The sequence below is a fragment of the Oryctolagus cuniculus genome, chromosome 7, assembly GCF_051225735.1.
Source record: "Oryctolagus cuniculus isolate XC-2025 breed Fujian yellow rabbit chromosome 7, ASM5122573v1, whole genome shotgun sequence".
NCBI classification, from domain to species: Eukaryota; Metazoa; Chordata; class Mammalia; order Lagomorpha; family Leporidae; genus Oryctolagus; species Oryctolagus cuniculus.
The window spans coordinates 138467358-138488447 of NC_142873.1; the positions used below are offsets into that span (position 1 = coordinate 138467358).

Consider the following 21090-nt stretch of genomic DNA (forward strand, 5'->3'; position numbering starts at 1 on the left):
AAGAGGTTGACGGATGCCAGGACTAAGGCACCAGCTCAGCCACAGAGACCCTGCCAAGGGTCAGCAAAGCCAGTGTCAGGTTGGTCAAAGGGGCTCAGGTAGAACTGGGTGCCGGAGGCGACGAGGGGCCCTGAGAGGCATGCCTGTGTTGTAGTCAGAGGCCCTGTGTTGGGGCTGCCAGTGGCTGGCCCATTCACAGTGAATATACAGCTCCAGCCATCCAAGGCACTGCCAGTTCAGGGGTTGGTGGTGAACTGGACAGGGAAACTGAGGCAGAATCTCAGGACACTGGGGTCTCAGGGGCACACTTAGCTCCCCGACAGCAATGGAGGGGCCCAGACTTTGAGCAACAAGACGAATTCTAGGCCTCACTTGCCGAAAATGCTGCTGTGCTGGCACAGGTGTGGGGATGACCTCATGTGCTCCATGTGACCACCCCCCCCCAACAAGAGAGTACCAGCAATGTCCAGCCTGTAGCTTTTCTAGAGAGCTTTCTAGGGGAGGAAGGAATTAGCTAATAGTGGGTTTTGAAGTTTTTATCTTTGCCCAAGGCATCACTTTGTGTCAACCTAGGAGACACTGGTTGATGCCAAATACATCTGGATCCCAGGATGCCTGGATGTGGATAATCTTGAGTGAGAACCGCTTATCTTTTCCCCAGCAGAGCATCTGTTGTCCCAGGGAGATTGCGACCTACCCAAGGTCACACAGAGGGAGGAAGTGATAAACGTGAATAAGGAAAGCTACCTTTATGGAGTATTTGCCATGTGCCAGGCACAGTGCTAAGGGACTTGATAACCGTTATGCCACGGCTTTAATATTAGCCACATCTTGCAGATGAGAAGCTTGGTTAAGAGAGGTACATCACCTGCCCAAGTGCACACAGCCAGTGAGTGGAAAGGGATCTGCACGCAGATCATCTGATGACAGCAACCACATGGCAAGGTGCTTTGATCCGGGGAGCTCGTGAGTCACTCATGAAAGGGAAGTCAGCCGATGTGGCTGGGCAGGGCCCTGGGGGAGAGGAGGAGAAAGCACTGGCTGCTTCCTGTGCAGGCCTTTTCCTTCTCCCCTTCTCCATCCTTTTTCTGGACGGTAATTGCTTGGGGCCGTGACAGCCTCTTGGCGAAGTACACAGCTGGTTTCCCAGTGAGATTTGTAACAACAACCCCGCCAGGCTGGCAGCCCCCAGCAAGTTCCGGTTTAAGAAACTAATTGCCGGATTGTGTAGTTGGTGCTAAATTGGGTAATTTCTTGGTGACGGCATCTGTGCCACTTCTTCCATTCCCAGATAGATTCGAGCTGCATCAGAGGAGAATTTGTCACACACGGCACCCTCCCAGGCTCGTTCGCTCCCCACTTCCCAGCCAGCCACAGGCAACTGCACAACTGGTGTTACCCTCGGCCCAGAGGGTCGCCATCTGGGGGTCTCCCCACGGCCAGGCACAGCAGAGGGAGGACTTGGTGCAATGAAATGGGGAGAGTGACACCCGCACCCACAGTTGTGTCAAGGGCTTCAGGGAGCTTGCTATCTTCTGTTCTTAGCTGACCTTGGACTTGGCATAAACTCAGTGCTCAGCACGCAGGGGGAGAGGCCAAACCATGCTCTCTGGTTAGCTCTGGAGTGTGAAGTTTTTTTTTTTTTTTTTTCAAATTTGTTTCTTTGCTTTTTTTGTGTGTGGGGGGGGAGGTACGTGGAGATTCACATTTCTTACCTGGTTTACCTTACATTGGCGTTTAATAAGTTTGATTCTCTGAGCTAGTGGCATAGGTAGGAGAAAAGCGCAGTCTTTGGAGTCAGGGTTTGACTTCTGGCTTTGCCTCTGACTCTTGAGTGTGACCTTGGGCAGGTCAATTAGCCCCTATAAGCCCAAGCCTCTTCTGTAAACTAGAAGAGGGGATGCTACCTATCTCTTGGGATAGTTATGGGAATGAAATCAAATAGCAGAAGCCAAAAAAGCAGAAGCAAGGCCAAATAGTGGAAAACAAAGTCTCGTTTGTAGCCTCTCAGTCACTCAACAAACACCCACCATATGTCAAGCATTATTCGAAGGGCTGGGGAGAACATAGTGGACAGAACGGATAAAACTCCTAAAGCTATGAGCGGAACAGCCCATCCCGGAATCACACACATTTAAAATGGTGATGATAGAAGAGCTAGCCACGGGGTCAGTGCTGTGGCCAAATTAGTAAAGCCATTGCCTGCAATGCCAGCATCCCATATGGGCGCCAGTTTGAGTCTCAGCTGCTCCACTTTGGATCTAGCACTCTGCCCTGGCCTGGGAAAGCAGTAGAGGAGGGCCGAAGTCCTTGGGCCCTTACACTCATATTGGAGACCCAGAATAAGCTCTGGGCTCCTGGCTTCAGATTGGCCCAGCTCCAGCAGTTGTAGCCATTCGGGGAGTGAACCAGCGGATGGAAGGTTCTCTCTCTCTCTCTCTCTCTCTCTGCCTCTCTCTAACTCTGCCTTCCAGATAAATAAATACATCTTTAAAAAAAAAAAAAAAGAAGAAGAAGAAGAAGAGCTAGCCAGGCGCACGGTGCCTTGAGAGCAAGCAGCGGGGGGATCTGACCTCGTCAGAGAGGCAGAGAACGCTTCCCTGAGGAAGTAAACAACTGGGTTGAGGTCTGAAGGGCATGTCAGAGACAGCGAGGCAGAGGTGGGTGGGAGCAGCTCTTCGGATAGGGGGCCCAGGCCCCGTGATGTGAGGGATCATGAGATTGAAAAAAAATATGGCATGGCTGGAGCCGAGAAAGCACGGCCGGCAGGAGTGGGAGTGGAGGTGGGGAGAGGAGGGCACTGGGGAAAGTGGGAGGGGCCAGGCCTGGTCGGACAGGTGAAGGTATCTTACCCTGAGAACATCAAAAAGCCGATAAGGACAGTTTTTGGGAGAGAAGTGACGTGGCTGGGCATGACGGTCGGGATGGGAGCAGGGAGGGCAGTTAGGGGCTAGCAGCTGCTCCCGCAGACAAGGATATTCTGTGATAGAGTTGGGTTCGCCAGCGGTGCTTCTGCGTCAAATGCAGAAAACAGGCCCAACGGAGGCTTAAATAGAGAGTTTATTCCTCGTCACACACAGCCCTGGAGAAAAGCAACCGTTTGCGTTGGTGCCACGGCTCGCTGGCACTGGGCCGGCCATCTCTGCAGTTCTGCAGGCGACCATGTCATGGCGGCCGATGCCGGCTCTGGCTGCCGTGATTGTGTGCAAGCTGAAAAGAAGAGGGGCGAAGGCGGCCTTATGCCCCTTTTGTCACCAGTGCAAACTTTCCCCCAGATACCTCGCTTGCATCTGTATGTCTGCATCAGTTTGCTGAAATGGAATCCTGGGGCCTCCAGGAGCCTGGGACAGGGAGCCGAGGCTTGGGAGTGAGTCTTATTGACAGCTGACAGCGCTTTGGTGGGCGTGGACCTAAGTGGGAGCCAAATCCATAGCCTTTGGTGATGTATCAAATTGTTAACTCCCTCCTTCCTTCTTTTTCTTTCCCATTGATCATGTTCAGTAACGGGGTGGGGGTGGGGGTGAAGGAATGTGGACTGCAAAGCCCAATACATAGCAGAATCTAGTCCTGTTCATTAGTGCTCTTCTTCAGGAAACGCATAAACGGGCGAGTCTCGTGCCCTGTAATTTGGATTTGGTTATATTGTTAACTGTTTGGGCACTGGGGGTTTCAGATATCCAGCATAAAGCCTTCACCTGAGAGATTATGTTGTGTAAGCAGTTTTATGTGCATTGTGTCATTTGTTATTCATTAAAGTCCTCAACAGGTGAGCAGGTGGCATTAGACTTAGGCGCGGGCGCTTGTCTGGTGTCTCGTGCTTCCGCTCGCAGGTCTATAGGACACAGGTGAGGGAGTCAGGGCAATCTCCCTGGAGAGGGATGGTCACAGAGGCCCAGCTCCCAGAACAGGGCCTGGAGGACCAGGAATGATGCCAGAGAGAGCGAGGATGGCTCGTCGGCTTTGGCAGCAGCGCCTGTGGGAAGCTGGGGTGAAGGGGCCTCTGGGGACATCCACCACTGGGAGGTTGAGTGGAAGGCTCCATTGCGATGCTGTGGCCTCCTGGAAGCCTGGCCTTTTGTGCTGTGAGTCCCAGACACAGGTCCTGCCTAGGGCAGGAAGAGGAGGAGCATCCCACGGACCAAGGCCCAGGCTGCTCGAGCTTCTTTCCAAGGCGGAGAGCTGATTCCAGGTGCCTTTCTAACCACTGTGCGAGGCCTTCTTGGTCTGAAGTTCCCTCAGGTTCCCCAGAGAAGGGCAGTGGGGGAGAAGGGCTTCGGCATCTGTGCCGGGGCAGGTGATATCCGTGATGTCACCTGGTCTCCCTCCAGGCCACACGAGCAGCAGCTGCTCCAGTGCAGGCCCGGGGTGGGCGTGTCTCACTCTCTCCACTGTGGAAGATTCCCAGCAGACTCCACCATCTTCTTCATTGTCTCCCATCCCTCAGGGCCAGGAAGTTCTTCCTGATGTCTGACTGTGTCTCTTCCACTACTATTAATCATGCTTGCAAAGCTCTCCCTTCTTTCTGACATCCCCGTGTCTAATAATGGCATCATTAGTCTTCCAGTCACGGCTGCTGCAAACTTCAGAGTCGTCTTCCTTTCTCTCTCTCTCTTTCTCTCGTCTTCCCGGTATTTGCCAGCCCCTGACTGCCTACTGGAGCTCTCCCAGCCTGCCCCTCAGGATTCCTTAGCTGTGCACCTCCTCTGTCTTGCTCCTGCTCTTTCCTGTGCTGGCTGTGACAGCTCCCTCACCGCCTTTGTCTTTGGAACACATGGCCATTGTGTACTCCACTTCGAACACCCTCTTCCTTGGGAAGTCCTTCTTGATTTCCCTCTGTTGACTCCAATCTTGCCCTCATCTAAGCTAGCCTAGCATTTTGGTACCTTGGCCCAGCACAGTCATGTAGTCTTCTCCTTTGTGAACGTTTGTTAAGGGCCAGCCCTTGGCTGAGGCCTGAATTAGGTGCTGGAGAGCCAGAGAGGAGTTGGTTCCTGCCCTGCAGAAGACCCTGTTCTAGTTGGGAAGCAGGAACTGAAGCAGACGATTGCAGTGCAGTGTGGTAGCTGCTTTCATGGAGGTGCCCAGGGTGCTGTAAAAGCCCAGTAGAGAGGCATAACCCAGAATAAGAGTACAGAAAGTCTTCAAGGGGAGGTGGGGCTCAACATGAGTAAGTGTTAGCCAGGAGGAGACATTGGGGGTGGATGGAAAGAGATTCTAGGAGGGAACAGCTTGTGCAGAAGCACAGGGACCTGAAATAACTCTGTCACGTGACAAGTTGTTCCTGTGTTCGACTCTAACCCCCTTGAGGACAGGTGCACCCTTAAATTCTCTCTGTATGCTTCTCACTCAGGCCCTTACTTATGGTAGCTGTTCAGGAAAATGCTTGTGGGGTGGGATGCTATTTGAGGGCTATGAAAATGCAGTGGCTCAGCACCATGGACAGATCACACAGACACCTGCAGTTGGAGGTAGTCCAACCTATATGCTCATTTGCATGTATTTGCATAATGAAGCCAACTTCATTTCCCTGGAGGTCCAAAGGCTCTGCATCATGGGGGATCCAATCAGTCCTGGTCTGAGGGGTTGGGAAGGGACACTGGCAGGGCCAGAGATGGGTCCTCTGAGGATTCTGGGAATCTTCCCCATCTCCACCCCTCACCCCCCACACCTTTTGCTGACCGCCTCTTTCTTTGTTGTCAGGAGCCAGTCCTGAGCCTTCTGAAGGTAGGATTCTGCCTGGCAGTGGGGATCCTGACATCGAGGATGGGACACCCCGGTTGGTGAGTGGTAGGAGAGCCTGGGAGATGGGGGTTAGAGTCAGGTTCTCAAATCAGAGTATCTAGGGTTTGAACTGATTCAGAGTGAGTGACCTGCTTACTGACTTTGGGACCTCACCGCATTGAGCTTCACCTTCTGTGGGTAGTGTGACACTTGCAGCGCTTCAGCGAGGTTAGAGAAGACTAGGGATGCACAGTGCCTGCTATATGGCGAGTGCTCGGGAAATAGTAGGAGATGCACTCTGAGCAGGATCTGAAAGAAGCCTGTGTCCGTACGGGTGTGGGGAGGCAGTGGTGGGGAGGAGGGGGGAGTGAGGCTCGGAGGTGCTGCTGTCTGGACTCTGGGAGGCTGTCAACCTCTCCTGGTCAGCAGATGGCCCAGGAGCCTGGTCTGGGATGAGGGAGGGCGCCGTCTGCCAGCTCCTCAGTCCCTGTCCCTCCTGCTGTCACCCCCTCCTGCCGTAGCTCCTGTCCTGGCAGCTCCTGGAGTCCTGATTAGAGGCGGCTCTTGCTGAGAGCTGACCTCTCTGTCCTGTAGCCCTGGCCAGCCTGGGATGGGGGCCAGGGGCACTGATTCCAGAGCTTTTTCTCCATCGCCTCCTTGCCTTGCCACTGTTCTTGGGAGGAGGAACTCCTGGGTTCCAGTCCTGGTTCAGGACTCAGATGCTCTCTTGTGCAGCCGGCCATCCTCCATGACTCCCTCCAGTGGAACGGGAGTGGGGAATGGGGACAAAAGGCAATATTTGTAATCTAGAGGAGGAGGGAGGAGGGCTGTCTCTGGTTTCCTTCCTACTTTAGTCTTGAGAAGAGGGAGAAGGAACCTGCAGCCAGGTAGAAGGAAGCGGGGGAGGGTGGTTTGCAGCAGCATAGTGCTGGATATGGAGTTTTGGGGCCAGTGCTGTCCTAGGTCCAGAGGCCTGGCCCCTGATGCCAAGAGGTGTGGGAAGGGGGGTTGGGGCATAATGTAGCTCTGAATCAGTTTACCACAAATCGGTTTGTTAAAAGCTGGCTCAGTGATGGCCTGATTTCTTGCAATAATTTGTATGTCTGCCTGGGTCTCCTCTTTTTGGTGATCTAAGGATATTTACGAATGCATCTGGCCGAGGGCACTTCTTCTCGTGCACGTATTTATCAGATGTGCGGCCTTTGGTGGGTGCTGCGATTGTTTTGCGCCCTGTGACTGCTTTGAGGATTTTGTAGCCCATTTGTGGAAAGATGATACAGTTAATCACAGTCATTGGACAGCGCATCACCTGGAGGGAGCGGGGCATGCCGAAGACAAGGTGGCTGCACGTCAGTGGCTCGTTGCTCGATCCCAACCCCCTTTTCTCCCTGTTTCCCCAGGACGTTCCTGGGGCCCGGCCCCCAACACTATGAAGAGCCTTTGCTGAGGCCATGAGGGGTTACCATGGCGACCGAGGCAGCCATCCCCGCCCAGCCCGCTTTGCCGAGCAGCAGCTTACGGATGTGGGCCCAGCTGCCAGGGCCCCATACCTGCTGGGCTCTAGGGAGGCCTTCGCCACCGAGCCCCGCTTCTGCGCCCCGAGAGCTGGCCTGGGACACCTTTCTCCCGAAGGGCCTCTGAGCCTCAGTGAGGGGCCATCGGGAGGCCCTGAGGGAGGGCCAGGGGGGGCCGGGGTTGGGGGGGGCAGTAGCACCTTCCCCAGGATGTACCCTGGCCAGGGCCCTTTTGACACCTGTGAAGACTGTGTGGGCCACCCACAGGGCAAGGGTGCCCCTCGCCTGCCCCCCACACTCCTGGATCAGTTTGAAAAGCAGTTGCCAGTTCAACAAGATGGCTTCCACACGCTCCCATACCAGCGAGGGCCCACCACAGCTGGGCCCGGGCCAGGACAGGGCTCTGGCGCTGCCCCTGAGGCCCGAAGCGAGAGCCCCAGCCGCATCCGGCACCTGGTTCACTCTGTGCAGAAGCTCTTTGCCAAGTCCCACTCTCTGGAGGCACCAGGGAAGCGGGACTATAATGGGCCCAAGGCAGAGGGAAGAGGTGGCTCCGGGGGAGACAGCTACCCTGGCCCCGGCTCTGGCGGCCCACACACTTCCCATCACCACCACCACCACCACCACCACCACCACCACCAGTCCCGGCACGGCAAGAGGAGCAAGAGCAAGGACCGCAAGGGGGACGGGCGGCACCAGGCCAAGGCCGCGGGCTGGTGGAGCTCCGACGACAACTTGGACAGTGACAGCGGCTTCCTGGCCGGGGGGAGGCCCCCCGGGGAGCCTGGTGGTCCCTTCTGCCTGGAAGCTCCAGACGGGTCCTACCGGGACTTGAGCTTCAAGGGGCGCTCAGGCGGGTCAGAAGGCCGCTGCCTTGCCTGCACTGGGATGTCCATGTCGCTGGATGGACAGTCGGTCAAGAGAAGTGCCTGGCACACCATGATGGTCAGCCAGGGCCGGGATGGATACCCAGGGGCCGGGCCAGGCAAGGGGCTCCTGGGTCCAGAGGCCAAGGCCAAAGCCAGGACTTATCACTATCTGCAGGTGAGGCTCTGGTGAGGATGGGGAGCAGGGTCCTCAGTCCTCACCAGTCCTGTCACTCAGGGAACAGTGGAAAGGGTTGGATCGGGGCCAGGTGTCCCTGTGATTGGGGGTGGCAGGGCCGGAGGCAGGGCCTCTGCTCTGCTTCATTGTATCACCCTGAGAACCTTTTGGGGCCTCAGTGTCTCCAGCTTCTATTCTGACAATTCACATCAGCTACAGGAAGACTTTCCCTAGTCCTGCTGTTTGGGCTGAGCTGGGCTGACCCTTCTCTTGAGTGGGGAGGCAGTGGACAGGACACTGTGGCGCTCTCTGGCTGCAGCTGCCCCCAATACCGGAGGCCGTGGTGGGAAGCAGTTTTCCTGCCCCAATGCCTTCTCCAGACCTCTGCTCACCTGGCGGACAGCCTGTTGGGCCATGGAGGGGCCCTGGGTGTCTGTCTCTTGAGTTTTCCGTGGCTGGGGCATCGCTGAAGTCTGAGCCCTGAGCCGGTGTCGGGCATAGCCTCCAGGGAGTAGACGGTGCTGGTGACAGCTGACATGTGGCTGCCAGCCACTCTCACCTGCTCTGTGCTGTCTGTGGGTGAGGTTGGGAGCTTTGATCTCTGCTTCTCCTGGGAACCCCATCTCTGCCTCAGCCCAAATGGTACCCGTCCCCTCTTTATGAGGTGCCGTTGGTTGGGGCTTCTCTTGATCTCATACTCCTCTTCTCACACTCCCTGTGCCCCCTGATTGGTTTTCTTGAGTCTTTCCAGAATTTTAGGAGAAGCCATTGCAAATTCTAGAGGTCCAGAGGATTTAGAATGATCCCCCAAAACTACATTCCACATAGTTGATCCACATTCATTCATTCAGCATTGCCTGGGTGCTGTGGATGCCAAAGTGAAGTTCCAGGTGGTGCTTGAGAGGAGCTCCCGGACTCGAGGGGGATGGACAAGGAAGGAGAGAGAACACAATGTAGCAGGCAGTGAGAGGACAGGGCCCTGGGCACCTCGGGGACGTGGAGGAGGCCCCTCGCTGGCCCAGTGATGGCGGCCTGCGGGCCTGGAACACTTTCTGGGAGGAGTGTTCCTGGGGCTGAATCTCCGTGGAGTTCAGGTTAGTCAGGGGCAGCTGAAAGGCATTCTAGGAAGAGGCTACAGCGTGTTCAGAGGTGTGGGGAGGAGAGGCTGCCTGCGTCTTTGGGCTGTTGTTATTCGCATGTTAGGGCTCTCTTGGGAGACACCTGGAAAGCCCAGGGCTGTAGGAAAGGACTTTGAGGATTTGGGACGTGAAGTTTGACCTTGGATTGCCCCCTCCCTGGGTAGGGAGGTGCTCTGAGCTGGGAATGAAAGGGTGCAGGGAGGGAGCACCCACCCTTCCTCCCGCTGCCCGCTCCCTGGCCCTTGCCACCACCCTGCCGATCCCTGCTGCTTCTCCAGGGCTGCCCTGACCTCCCTGGGGGCTTCCTTTTTAACATGCACATCACAGTGTCCTGCAGAGGAGCCGAGTGCTCCGCAGTGGCAGTGGCTACAGAGGGGGAGCCCTGCAGTGTGGCAGAGCATGCCCTGGCTGTCCCACCCGCTGGCCGGCCTCTCAGCCTGCCTGCCACTCTGCTCTCTGTGTGGGGGAGGGACTGGTCCATCCCTCTTGAGCTGGGGCTCCAGGGCAACTTAGGCCTGGGAAATTGGAGCCCTTCCCAGGAGAAGCAGGGGGCTGGCCTCATCCAGCGAGGCATCTTCGTGGGATGCCAACATCTTTGCCGAGGCCTTGTTCCTCTCGCTGGACACCAGCACTCCCGCAGCCCTGTTCTGGGACCTCCTTTCCTCGCTGAGCCTTGTTTCTTGATGGAGTTTAATCTCTCCTTTGTTTTCCCATCTCCTCACTGAGCCCCGTTCCTCCCCGTGGGTTTGTTCAGGTTCCCTTTCCCACCCTTGGGGCTCCCACATGGATCACTGTCCCCTTACCTGGCCTCACTGCTCCCTGGAGCCCTAAGCTCTCCTGAGCCTTGCTCCCTCTTGGGGTTCCCATCCCTAGCCCATTCCGTCTCCCCCAGCCCTCTCCCTGTTGCCCATACCCCATTCTTCCCAGTGTAGGCCACCTTAGTGGATGTGCTCAGCATCCTGCCAGCGTACCTTTGGGCTCGCATATCCCAGCCTCCCTCATCTTCCCTGGCTCAGAGGAGAATCCAGGACCGTCCACCGCAGCTTGATCCCTCCTCCAAGGCTGGAGCCCCTCTTGTCAGGACCCCCTTCACCCCTGAGCTGCCCCCTCCTCATCTTTCAGGGGTCTCTCTGCTGGCTCTTGCCCTTCTGAAACCAAGCCTGAAGTTACTTCATCCCAAGAGAGCTTCCCTCTACCCCACCCCACCTCCTGTCTCCCCCCTCCCCAGGATCTTAGGGCACAGACTTCCCTTTTCTCCGTTTCCCTTCTGCCCCCCCCCAGAGTGTGACTTCCACACCCCCATCCCTGGAAATGCCATGGTAGAGGTCACCAACGAATTCTCTTGTGAGTTGTCCTCAAAAAGGCCCCTTTCAGTGCTCAGGATAATAGTTAACCATTACCGAGCACTGTGTCCTGGGAACTCGTTCTTGGCTTATTTGCCTTTCCCGCCGAGCTCTGATGTAGGTATAACAACCAAGACCAGTTCACACACAAGGAATGGGTACTTGGTGATGCACCAGCTTTGCTCCAGTTCATGCAGCTAGCGAGTGATGGGGCCAGAATTGGCACATGGATCTTCTGACTCTCGAGCCTGAGTTACTGACCTCTGAATGCACTGTGGCATTTGACATAATCAACTCCTTTTCTTAACATGCCTCCTGTTTCTGTGACATGGCATTCTCCTGACTTGCCTCCTACCCCTCTGCCCACTCCTTCTCACGTGACTGCAGACTCCTCTTCCTTTGCATCCTTTTAAAATGTCAGCAGATCGCTCTCAACTCTTTTTCTGCTCACTTCTGGGCCATCTCCTTCACCTCGATGCATTCAGCTGCTGCCCATGACTCCCGTATGTCTGCCTCCAACCCTGGTCTCCTGCCCCGAGCCCCGCAACCAGACGCCCAGCCACCTGCACGGCAGTTCCATGCCAAGCTCCAGGTGCTCAGCCCCGGACCTGTCCCCTTTCCCCAGACCTTTTTCTCCGGGGTTCTGTAGCTCAGTGGGGACAGCACCCAACCAGGTCTGTAGCCAGCAGCCTGCAGCCGTCCTGTCTCCTGGCCACCCCCACTTCTCCCAGGGTTCCTTGGGCCCACTGATCCCCTTAGTGCCTCATTCCCATCTCCTTTCCTGTTCCTTGTCATTGTCCCCATCCAGGCCTTGTTATCTTTTGCCGGGATTGCAGCCTTAGCCTCCTAATTGGGCTCCCTCTCGCTGCTTGAGCCCCTGCCCTGCTCCTGGTCCACCACATGCCCCGAGCCTGTGGGCACAGTTGGAGGGCTTCATCTGGGGCACCAAGCTGATGGCTCGCACCTGCATAAAACCCTTGGGGGCTCCTCACCCAGGGAGGAGAGTTGGAGGCCTTGGGGATGTAAGCTGGTGAAAACGATGGAGGAGGAGGGGTGGAAGGTGGCCCAGGTCAGGTGATGTTTCAGTGCCCCGGGGGTGGGGTTGACAAAGGTCACCGAGGCCACTGACCTTAGCACCTGCATGTGGCCCCCATCCAGACTTTCTAGATGGCCCTCAATTAAGTGGTGAGAGATCCATGATGAGGCATCTCCTGTGAGGGAGGGGCCAGCCCTTCCCATGCTGCCTCTGTGTGCTCCTGAATGTGGTCTGCATCAGCCAAGGCTGGGCATCTCCCACTGCTGGTGGGGAGAGAGGCCCCTGGCCCCCTGTGGGCTAGGAACACATCTGAGAGACCTATCCCTGCAGGTGCCGCAGGACGACTGGGGGGGCTACCCCACGGGTGGCAAGGACGGGGAGATCCCCTGCCGCAGAATGCGCAGCGGCAGCTACATCAAAGCCATGGGGGACGAGGAGAGCGGAGACTCGGACGGCAGCCCCAAGACCTCGCCCAAAGCCCTCGCCCGGCGATTCGCCTCCCGCCGCTCCTCCAGCGTGGACCAGGCCCGGATCAAGTAAGCTCTGGGAGGCTGCTGTGGGCCTTGCAGGAGGTGTGCCATCCTGGAGCGGAGCTTGGGTTTAACTGGGGTGTCTTGTGCTGTTCCTCACCAAGGGGTGTCCCTGCTGATTGTCCCTCTCCGAGACATCCTTTAGGGGAGTCTCTCTATTCAGAATCTCCTGAGGACCTCACTTTAGGGGTTCCTGGGGCAGAGTAGAACCTGCTGAAGCCCCCAGTGTTGTCCTCCCTCCGCCCCACTTCCTAGCAGACTCCAGGTCTGACCCTGGAATTGCACTTTTTCCAGCTGCTGTGTCCCACCCCGGATCCACCCCCGGAGCTCCATCCCTGGCTACAGCCGTTCCCTCACCACCGGACAGGTAAGGAGAGAGGCCCTGTGTCCCCTGGGGGGCGGGGGGGAACGGGATTCTGCCCCTTGCTCAGCCAGGGCCGTGAAGTCAGGGGGCTTGCCCAAGGAGAGAACGGGGAAACTTGCCACGGGGCTCCTGGAGCTGACCAGGCCCTGGAAGCTCAGAGACTCCCGTCCTCACTGCCCATCAGGCGGCCTCTGAGTGATGAGCTTGTAAGGGCGGCACCAGTTCTCAGAGTCCTCCGGCTCTCTCTGGGCCTGACTGCTTCCAGCCCACCCCCTTGCCAAAGGTAGCATGGATTTGTACAGACAGGGCAGAGGTCAAGCTGCAGTCTCCCAGGTGATCTGGGCCCGAGTCTGCCCCTACCACTTCCCTCCTGTGCGACCACCAGCAAGGTGCCTTACCTGGCACCACCTCCTGCCTGTCTGCATTTTCTCAACTTTAAAATGACGATAATAGCGGTGGTGACCGCACACGCACAGGGGTTTTGTGGAGGCTCCGCCAGAGGATGGATGCAAGCACAAGGTACCTGGTCCCAGATGGATGTTTTACGAATGTGAGGTGCAAACCTCAGTGTGGATGTTTCCCTTAATTCAACGGAGGAGGCAGCGCGGCGGTGGGTTCGGCTCCTAGCTCAGCTCCTCACTAGCTCCGTGACCTGGGGCAAGTTTCTTGACTTTTGGGAGCCTTTTGAGCCCCACTTTGCCTATTTAAAAATAGGCATCATAATAGTGTTCTTGGCACATGGCCAGCACTCAATAAAGGTTAGCTATTTTTACTCTTTGCTGGGGGAAAAAAGCAATGCAACAAGCAGTGCCGAAGACTGTCCACATCGGCTCCTATTGTTTGACGCTGCGGTCCCTCAGTGTCGCTTTGTTCCAGTCCCTGAATCTGGGGATCTGATTGGCACAGCTATCTTTTCACATCAAACCAGCCTGTGTGGCTAAACGCGCTCGCTGAGGCCCCGTCCCCATTTTACTTCATCCGTCAGCACCATCTGACCCAGCTGACGACTCCTTCCTGCAGCCCTCCACTCAGCTGGCTTTGAGGCCATCACTCCCCCAGGCTCTCCCCCTTCTCTTCTCTGCCTGTTCTCAGCCTGTGTCTCGGGTGCCTCTGCACTTCCCTAGGAGCTAAACACTGCACTTTTCCAGGCTCAGTCCCTGGGCTTCTGTCTACACCCAATCCTTGGGTGATGTCATCCAGGCATATGGCTTTGAATATTACTGAGGTGGGTGCATATCTGCAGTCTGTATCCTCCCATAAATGCCAGGCGTGTGCACGTGACTGGGTGCTGAAATCTCTCTTGGGTGGCTGGTAGACATCTTACACTTGAGATACCCAATGTGAAACTCTTAAAATTGCTGCCCTATCCGTTCTCCTGTCCATTTCAGATAAGGAAAATGCTATCTTTCCAGGGGCTGTGGCCGCAAAGCCCAAAAGTGGTCTTTTTTTTTTTTTTTTTAAGATTTATTTATGTATTTGAAAGGTGGAGTTACAGAGAGGCAGAGGCAGAGGCAGAGGCGAGGGAGAGAGAGAGATCTTCCATCCGCTGTTCACTCCCCAGTTGGCCGCAATGGCTGGAGCTTAGCTGATCTGATGTCAGGAGCTAGGAACTTCTTCCAGGTCCCCCAAGGGAGTGCAGGGGCCCAAGCACTTGAGCCATCTTCTGCTGCTTTCCCAGGCCGTACCAGAGAGCTGGATCAGAAGTGGGGCAGCCACGTCTTGAACCGGTGCCCATATGAGATGCTGGCGCTGCAGACGTGGCTTTACCTGCTACACCACAGCGCAGGTCCCCAGAGGTGGTCTTGGCTGCCTTGTCTCTCCCTCCCTCTCACATCCCGCACCCGATGCTTCAGTAAATCATGAAGAGAGAGCAGCCCCTCCCCGCCGCTGCTCCAGCCGTCACCGTGTCCTTAGGCCCGGAGTGCTGCGCTGCCTTCTGCTTGGTCTCCTGTGTTTGCTCCCGCTGCACTTCAGCCCCTCTCAGCGCAGCCAGAGCCATCATTTAAAAGTGCGATTCCGTTCACTCACTCTTCTGCTCCACTCTCTCTGTGCTCAGGGGAGCTGTCACTGTGACCTGCAAGGACCTTCGTGGTCTGCTGGTGCCAGCCCCGAGTTCCTCTGCGGATGCTGTTCCCCGCCCTCCTCGCTGCTGCCACGGCAGACCCCGCGATGCTCCTCGGACCCCACAGGGGAACTGCAGCGCCACAGCCGTGGCCTCTCCCCTACCTTTGCCTGGTGTCTCCTTCCCAGACACTCCCGTGGATCAGTTCCTCACTATTTTTTTTTCCCCAGCCTGGCTTTGTTGGCATTTAACCCTTGGTTTCATTGATTGAAGGATTGATGAACAATAATTGCACATATTTATGGAATGCAATGAGACATTGCAATACACATATGGCATGTGTGTCGATCAGATCAGGGTAGTTACCATTTCCCCCCTTTGGTCCTGACCTTGTGATTGGAGAGCCTTGGAGCTCGTGTCTTCTCTTTGCTCAGAAGATACGTAGTAGAGTATTAGGAGCTGTAGTCACTCCACCGTGCTGTGTAATACCAGGAACTTACTCCTTTGATCTAACTGATTTGATGCCCTCGACCAGCTCCTTAGGTGCCCCCTTGCCCTCCTGATCTCGTAATTATGAGTCTGTGTTCAGATGGGCTTTTCTAAGCTTCCACACAGGAGAGAGAACAAGTGATATTTGTCTTTCTGTATCTGGCTTATTTCACAGCGTGAGGCCCTTCAGTTCCATCCATTTTGTTGCAAATGACAGGATTTCAATACTTTTTATTGCTGAATAACATTCCATTGTGTGTATATATACCACATTTTCTTTATCCATTTATCTGTTGATGGACACCTTAGTTGATTCCATACTTTGCTATTCTGAATAGTGCTGTAATAAACCATTTAAAAAGTGCAGGTCTTGCTTTGATGGGATCATTTGGTGGCTTCGGGGTACATACGTAGGAGAGAGACCGCTGGGTCATAGGGCAGATTTATCCCTACTTTTTCAAGGAGTCTCCACACGGTTTTCCACAGTGGCTGCCCTGATTTACATTCCCACCAACAGTGTGTAAGCGTTCCCCTTTCTCCACATCCTCACCAGCATTTGTTACTTTTTGTCTTTTTTATAATAATCGTTGTAACAGACTTCCTCACTCTGCTAGGTCTTTTTCCAAAATTTCAATTTAATTCTCCCTTCCTGACGTTTCCTGGTCCCCTTCCTTGATTCCTTTTCCTCCTCCCCCTTAGCACTGCACATTATCATCACGTATACTGACATGTTTCTCCCGGAGGTATGGTTTATTATGTGGTGGGCAAAGTCTGACTGGCGGGCTGAATAAGGCCCATGGGATCATCTGGTCTGGCACCTCCAAGGCAACCAGGGCAGGACTCCAAATGCAGGAAGTCTGTAGCAGACAAGTTCCTTTTTCTTTCTTTTCTTTTTTTTTTTTTTAAAAGATTTATTTTATTTGAAAGGCAAAGTTAACAGAGAGGCAGAGGCAGAGGGAGAGGTCTTCCGTCAGTTGGTTCATTCCCTAAATGGCTGCAGTGGCCAAGGCTGAGCCAATCCAAAGCCAGGAGTGAGGGACTTCTTCTGGGTCTCCCACATGGGTGCAGGGACTCAAGCACTTGGGCCATCCTCTGATGCTGTCCCAGGTGCATCAGCAGGAAGCTGGATTGGAAGTGGAGCAGCCGGAACTTGAACTGGCACCATATGGGATGCTGGTGCTGCAGGCCAGGGCCTTAACCTGCTGCGTCACAGCACTGGCCCAGCAGGCTGATTCTTAAGTTAATAATTTTGTATGGCCTGCAAATGATGTTATAAATATCCAAATGGCTGTTGGCAGAAAAAAGGCTCCCCAGCCCTGGCTTATGATCTCTGCTTTACAGAAGAGGAAAGAACTGTGGGGTTGTAGAGATGGTACCCTATTGTTCTAACTATGTTTTCCCCCTAAAGTCTTTTTTTTTTTTAATTTGCCTAAAACATCTTTTCCTCTCTTTTATTTTAAAGTTTTTTGTTTCCCCGTGTTTCAGTATGTCTTTTGTTAATAATTTATAGCTGGATTTTTGTCTTATATCCACCCTGAATAATTGCTTGAGAGTTTAGTACATTTATGTTTATTGGGATTACTGATATGTTTGAATTTATCCTCTTTCTTTGTGTCTTCTATTTGTCCTACTTAAAAAAAAAAAAGATTTATTTATTTATTTGAGAAAGAGGCAGAGAGAGATCTTCCTGCCACTGGTTCACTCCCCAAATTCCCATCTGCTGGAGCTGGGCCGATCCAAAGCCAAGAGCCAGGAGCTTCCCCTGGGTCTCTCACATTGGTGCATCTCTTGGGCCATCTTCTGCTGCCTTCCCAGCCCATTAGCAGGGAGTTGGATTGGAAGTGGAGCAGCTGGGACTTGAACCAGTGCCCACATGTGATATTGACACCCCAGGCTGAGGCTTACCCCACTACGCCACAGAGCCAGCCCCTATCCTATTTTTGTAATAGTATTTTGTATCCTTTTGCTGCCTTCTAGATTGATTTTCTTCTTTTTCTTACCAAATCCCACTAGTTCATTTTTTGTAGTTACCCTTCTAATTATTTTAGTGTGCATGTTTGACTCAAACAATACAAAGACCTTACAACACTTTCATTCTGATGATCTCTTCCCTTCCTTTTCTTAATTTTTAATGCAACATAAATTTATATTCTTGCAACTCTGGAGGCTAGAAGTCCACTCTCAAGCTGTCAGCTCAGTTGATTTCCCCCATTCCGTGACTTACATTTTCATACTTCTTCATGTTGTTGTCTGAAAAATAAAGTATTTTAAATTTGTTGAAGCACAGTATTTCTCCTCTTAATTGTGCTGTTGGTGTGCACCATAAGAAATCTTTGCCTAATCCAAGATCACAGAATCACAAGATTAATGTTTCCCAGGGATCTTGTAGTTTTGGCATTTAGGTTTAGATGTATGATCCATTTGGAGTATTTTTTTGGGGGGAGCAGTGTGTTTGAGTTAGGAGCCAGCTTCATTTTTTTTTGCATGTGTCCTTTGTTGAACTTTTCTTGCCTCATTGTAATTTCTTGGTTCCTTTGTCAAAATCAATTCTTCATAAATACATGTGCTTATTAATGAGACTTCAGATCTATCCCATTGGTCTGTGTGAGTCTGTCCTTCTGTTACCACAAGCTTTGATAACTGTAAGAATTTATTTCAGTAAGTTTAAGTCACTGAATTCAGTTAATCCTTTTAAAGATTGTTTTTTGTTTCCTTTATTTATACATACAGATCTGGGGGAACCTTGTGGATTGCTATAAAAATATAGTTGTCATTTAAAGGGATTTCATTGAATATGTAGCCCAGTTAAGTATTACTATCCTTATTTTAAAAAAAAAATATTTATTTGTTTATTTATTTGAAAGGCAGAGTTACAGAGAGGCAGAAGCAGAGAGGGGAGGGGGTTTTCCTTCTCACTATACCTCCTTGTATATAGTCCTCCCTACCAAATATATTCCTTAGTACATTTTTTTTAGTGAATGTCTGTTAGCAGCAAACCCTGGCCTGAACAAAAAATATGTTTTATCCTCATTATTTGATATAGTTTAGCTTCTTATGGAATTCTGGGTCAACATTTATTTTCTTTCAAACCTTTTGAAGCTATTCTTTGTCCCCTGTCTTCCATTGTTGCTGTTAAGAAGTCTGCCTTCATCTCGGTTGTCTTTGTAGGTAACTTTGGATTCTCTCTGGCTGCTGTTGAGACTTGATTTGATTTAGGTGTTCTGCAGTTTCTCTGCATGTTTCTTTGTGGGTTCCCTAAATCTGAGTATCCGTGTCATTAACACTTCTGGAAAATTTGCACGGTGACTGTTTGTATGGTACTTTTTTATTCCCACTCTTGTATCCTCTATCTAAGATATACCTCTTGTAGAGTTTGTGTAGTTGGTTGTTGCTTTTTCTATCTAATCCAGCAATTTCTGTTTTTGGAATGGGAGTTTTTTCCTTCATTAACATTTAATGTGATTATGATATGGTTAGATTGTCTCATAATTTCTGTTCCTCACTTATTGCCTTCTTTGTATTAACTAAATATTTTAGTGTAACATTTAAATTCCTTTGTTAATTTTTTTACTTTTCTATTTGAGTTATTTTCTTAATGTTTATACTAGGAATTACAGTGTATACCCTAGCTTAACAAAATATTACTAATTGTGGCAAAATACACAGAAGCATTGTTCCAGTGTCTCTCCTTTTCCTTTCCCTTCTTTATGCTATTATTGTAGTATACACTGCCTATATATGTTATCACCCTATCAATTACTGAAATCAATAGTGGTATTATAAGTGTTTTTATATAATCTTATGTATTTTATTTTTTAAAATTTTTAAAAAGATTTATTTAATTACCTGAGAGGCGGAGTTACAGACAGAGAGAGAGAGAGAGAGAGGGAGAGAGAGAGAGAGGGCTTCCATCCATTGGTTCACTCCCAAAATGGCCACAACAGCCAGAGCTGGGCTGATCTGAAGCCAGGAACCAGGAGCTTCTTCCAGGTCTCCCAAGTAGGTGCAGAGGCCCAAAGACTTGGGCCATCTTTTACTGCTTTTCCAGGCCACAGCAAAGAGCTGGATCAGAAGTGGAGCATCAGTGACTTGAACCAGCGTCCATATGGGATGCTGGCACTGCAGGTGGTGGCTTAACCGCTATGCCACAGCGCCAGCCCCAATCTTAAGAATTTTAAAGAAGCTAAGAAAGTAAGTGAGAAAATGGATTTGTGCAGCCTTTTGTATTTGCTCAGTCATTTACTGTTTCTGGTGCTCTTCATTTCTTTTTGAGCATTTGAGTGCCACAGAGTGTTACTTATTTTTTAGCCTGAAGGACTAGTATTCATATTTTTTTGGTAAGACAGGTCCGTCAGCAAGAGATTCTTCAGTGTGTATTTATCTGGAAATGTCTGTTTGTACTTTTTTCTTTTAAAGATTTATTTATTTATTTGAAAGGCAGATTACAGAGAGGCAGAGGCGGGGGTGGTGGTGGTGGTGGTCTTCCATCCATTGGTTCATTCCCCAAATGGCCCACATTGAGTGCAGGGGCCCAAGGACTTGGGCCATCTTCTACTGCTTTCCCAGGCCATAGCAGAGAGCTGGATCGGAAGTGGAACAGCTGGGACTTGAACTGGTGCCCATATGGGATGCCGGCACAGTAGACGTCAGCTTTACCTGCCATGCCACAGCGCCAGCCCCTGTACTTCATTTTTGGAAGGTAGTTTTGCCGGATATAGAATTCCTCCTGACACTTTTTTCTTTCAGCACTTTGAATATATCATTCCAGGAATATATCATTCCACTGCCTTCTGGTGTTCATTGGTTGTGATGAAAAGCCAGTTGTTTTCCTGTATTGTCTCTTGCTGATAATGAGACTTTCTCTGTCGCTTTCTTTCCTTTTGAGAGGCAAAGTTACAGACAGAGAGGCAGAGACAAAGCGAGAGGTCTTCTATCTACTAGTTCACTCTCCAAATGGCTGCAACTGCTGGAGCTGAGCCATTTGAAACCATGAGACAGAAGGTTCTTCCAGGTCTCCCACATGGGTGCAGGGGCCCAAGCACTTGGGCCATCTTCCACTGCTCTCCCAGGCCATAGTGGAGAGCTGGATTGGAAGTGGAGCAGCCAGGACTGGAACTGGCGCATGTATGGGATGCCGGTGCTGCAGGTGGAGGTTTAATCCATTACACCATGGTGCTAGCCCCTTTCCTTTGGTATAGAGATTTATTTATTTGAAAGGCCGAGTGAGAAAGAGAGGGAGAGGGAGAGACATAAAGAGATCTTCTGTCTGCTGGTTCACTCCCCAGATGGCCAGGATTGGGGCAGGCCAAAACTGGAGCAGCAGGGATTCAAAACAGCACTCGGATTTGGGATGATATGGGGTGCTGGTGTCAGAAGCACCAGCTTAACTGCTGCCCTGCCTTTAGCTTTCAGTTTTGATGCTAATGTGTCTGGATATGGATCTGTTCATGTTTAACTTCGAGCTCCTATGATCTATAGATTAATATTTTAAAAATCACATGTGGAGGGCCAGCGCCGCGGCTCAACAGGCTAATCCTCCGCCTAGCGGTGCCGGCACACCGGGTTCTAGTCCTGGTCGGGGCGCCGGATTCTGTCCAGGTTGCCCCTCTTCCAGGCCAGCTCTCTGCTATGGCCCGGGAGTGCAGTGGAGGATGGCCCAGGTGCTTGGGCCCTGCACCCCATGGGAGACTAGGAGAAGCACCTGGCTCCTGCCTTTAATCAGTGCGGTGCACCAGCCGCAGCGCGCTGGCCGTGGCGGCCATTGGAGGGTGAACCAATAGCAAAGGAAGACCTTTCTCTCTGTCTCTCTCTCTCTCTCTCTCACTGTCCACTCTGCCTGTCAAAAAAA

At 52.4% G+C, this 21090-nt stretch overlaps 1 protein-coding gene across 6 annotated transcripts in view; it reads left to right on the forward strand.

The window, feature by feature from the left end:
* DLGAP3 (DLG associated protein 3) overlaps positions 1 to 21090 on the forward strand; it is a 68987-nt gene that overhangs the window by 16600 nt on the left and 31297 nt on the right. For all 6 annotated transcript variants that reach the window (XM_070078782.2, XM_089301045.1, XM_070078783.2 and 3 more), the window contains 4 exons: positions 5701 to 5780; positions 7122 to 8279; positions 12128 to 12333; positions 12622 to 12694. In XM_070078782.2, the coding sequence (XP_069934883.1) occupies positions 7173 to 8279; positions 12128 to 12333; positions 12622 to 12694 (1386 nt within the window). In that variant the 5' untranslated portion in view covers positions 5701 to 5780; positions 7122 to 7172. The remainder of the gene's footprint in view (positions 1 to 5700; positions 5781 to 7121; positions 8280 to 12127; positions 12334 to 12621; positions 12695 to 21090) is intronic.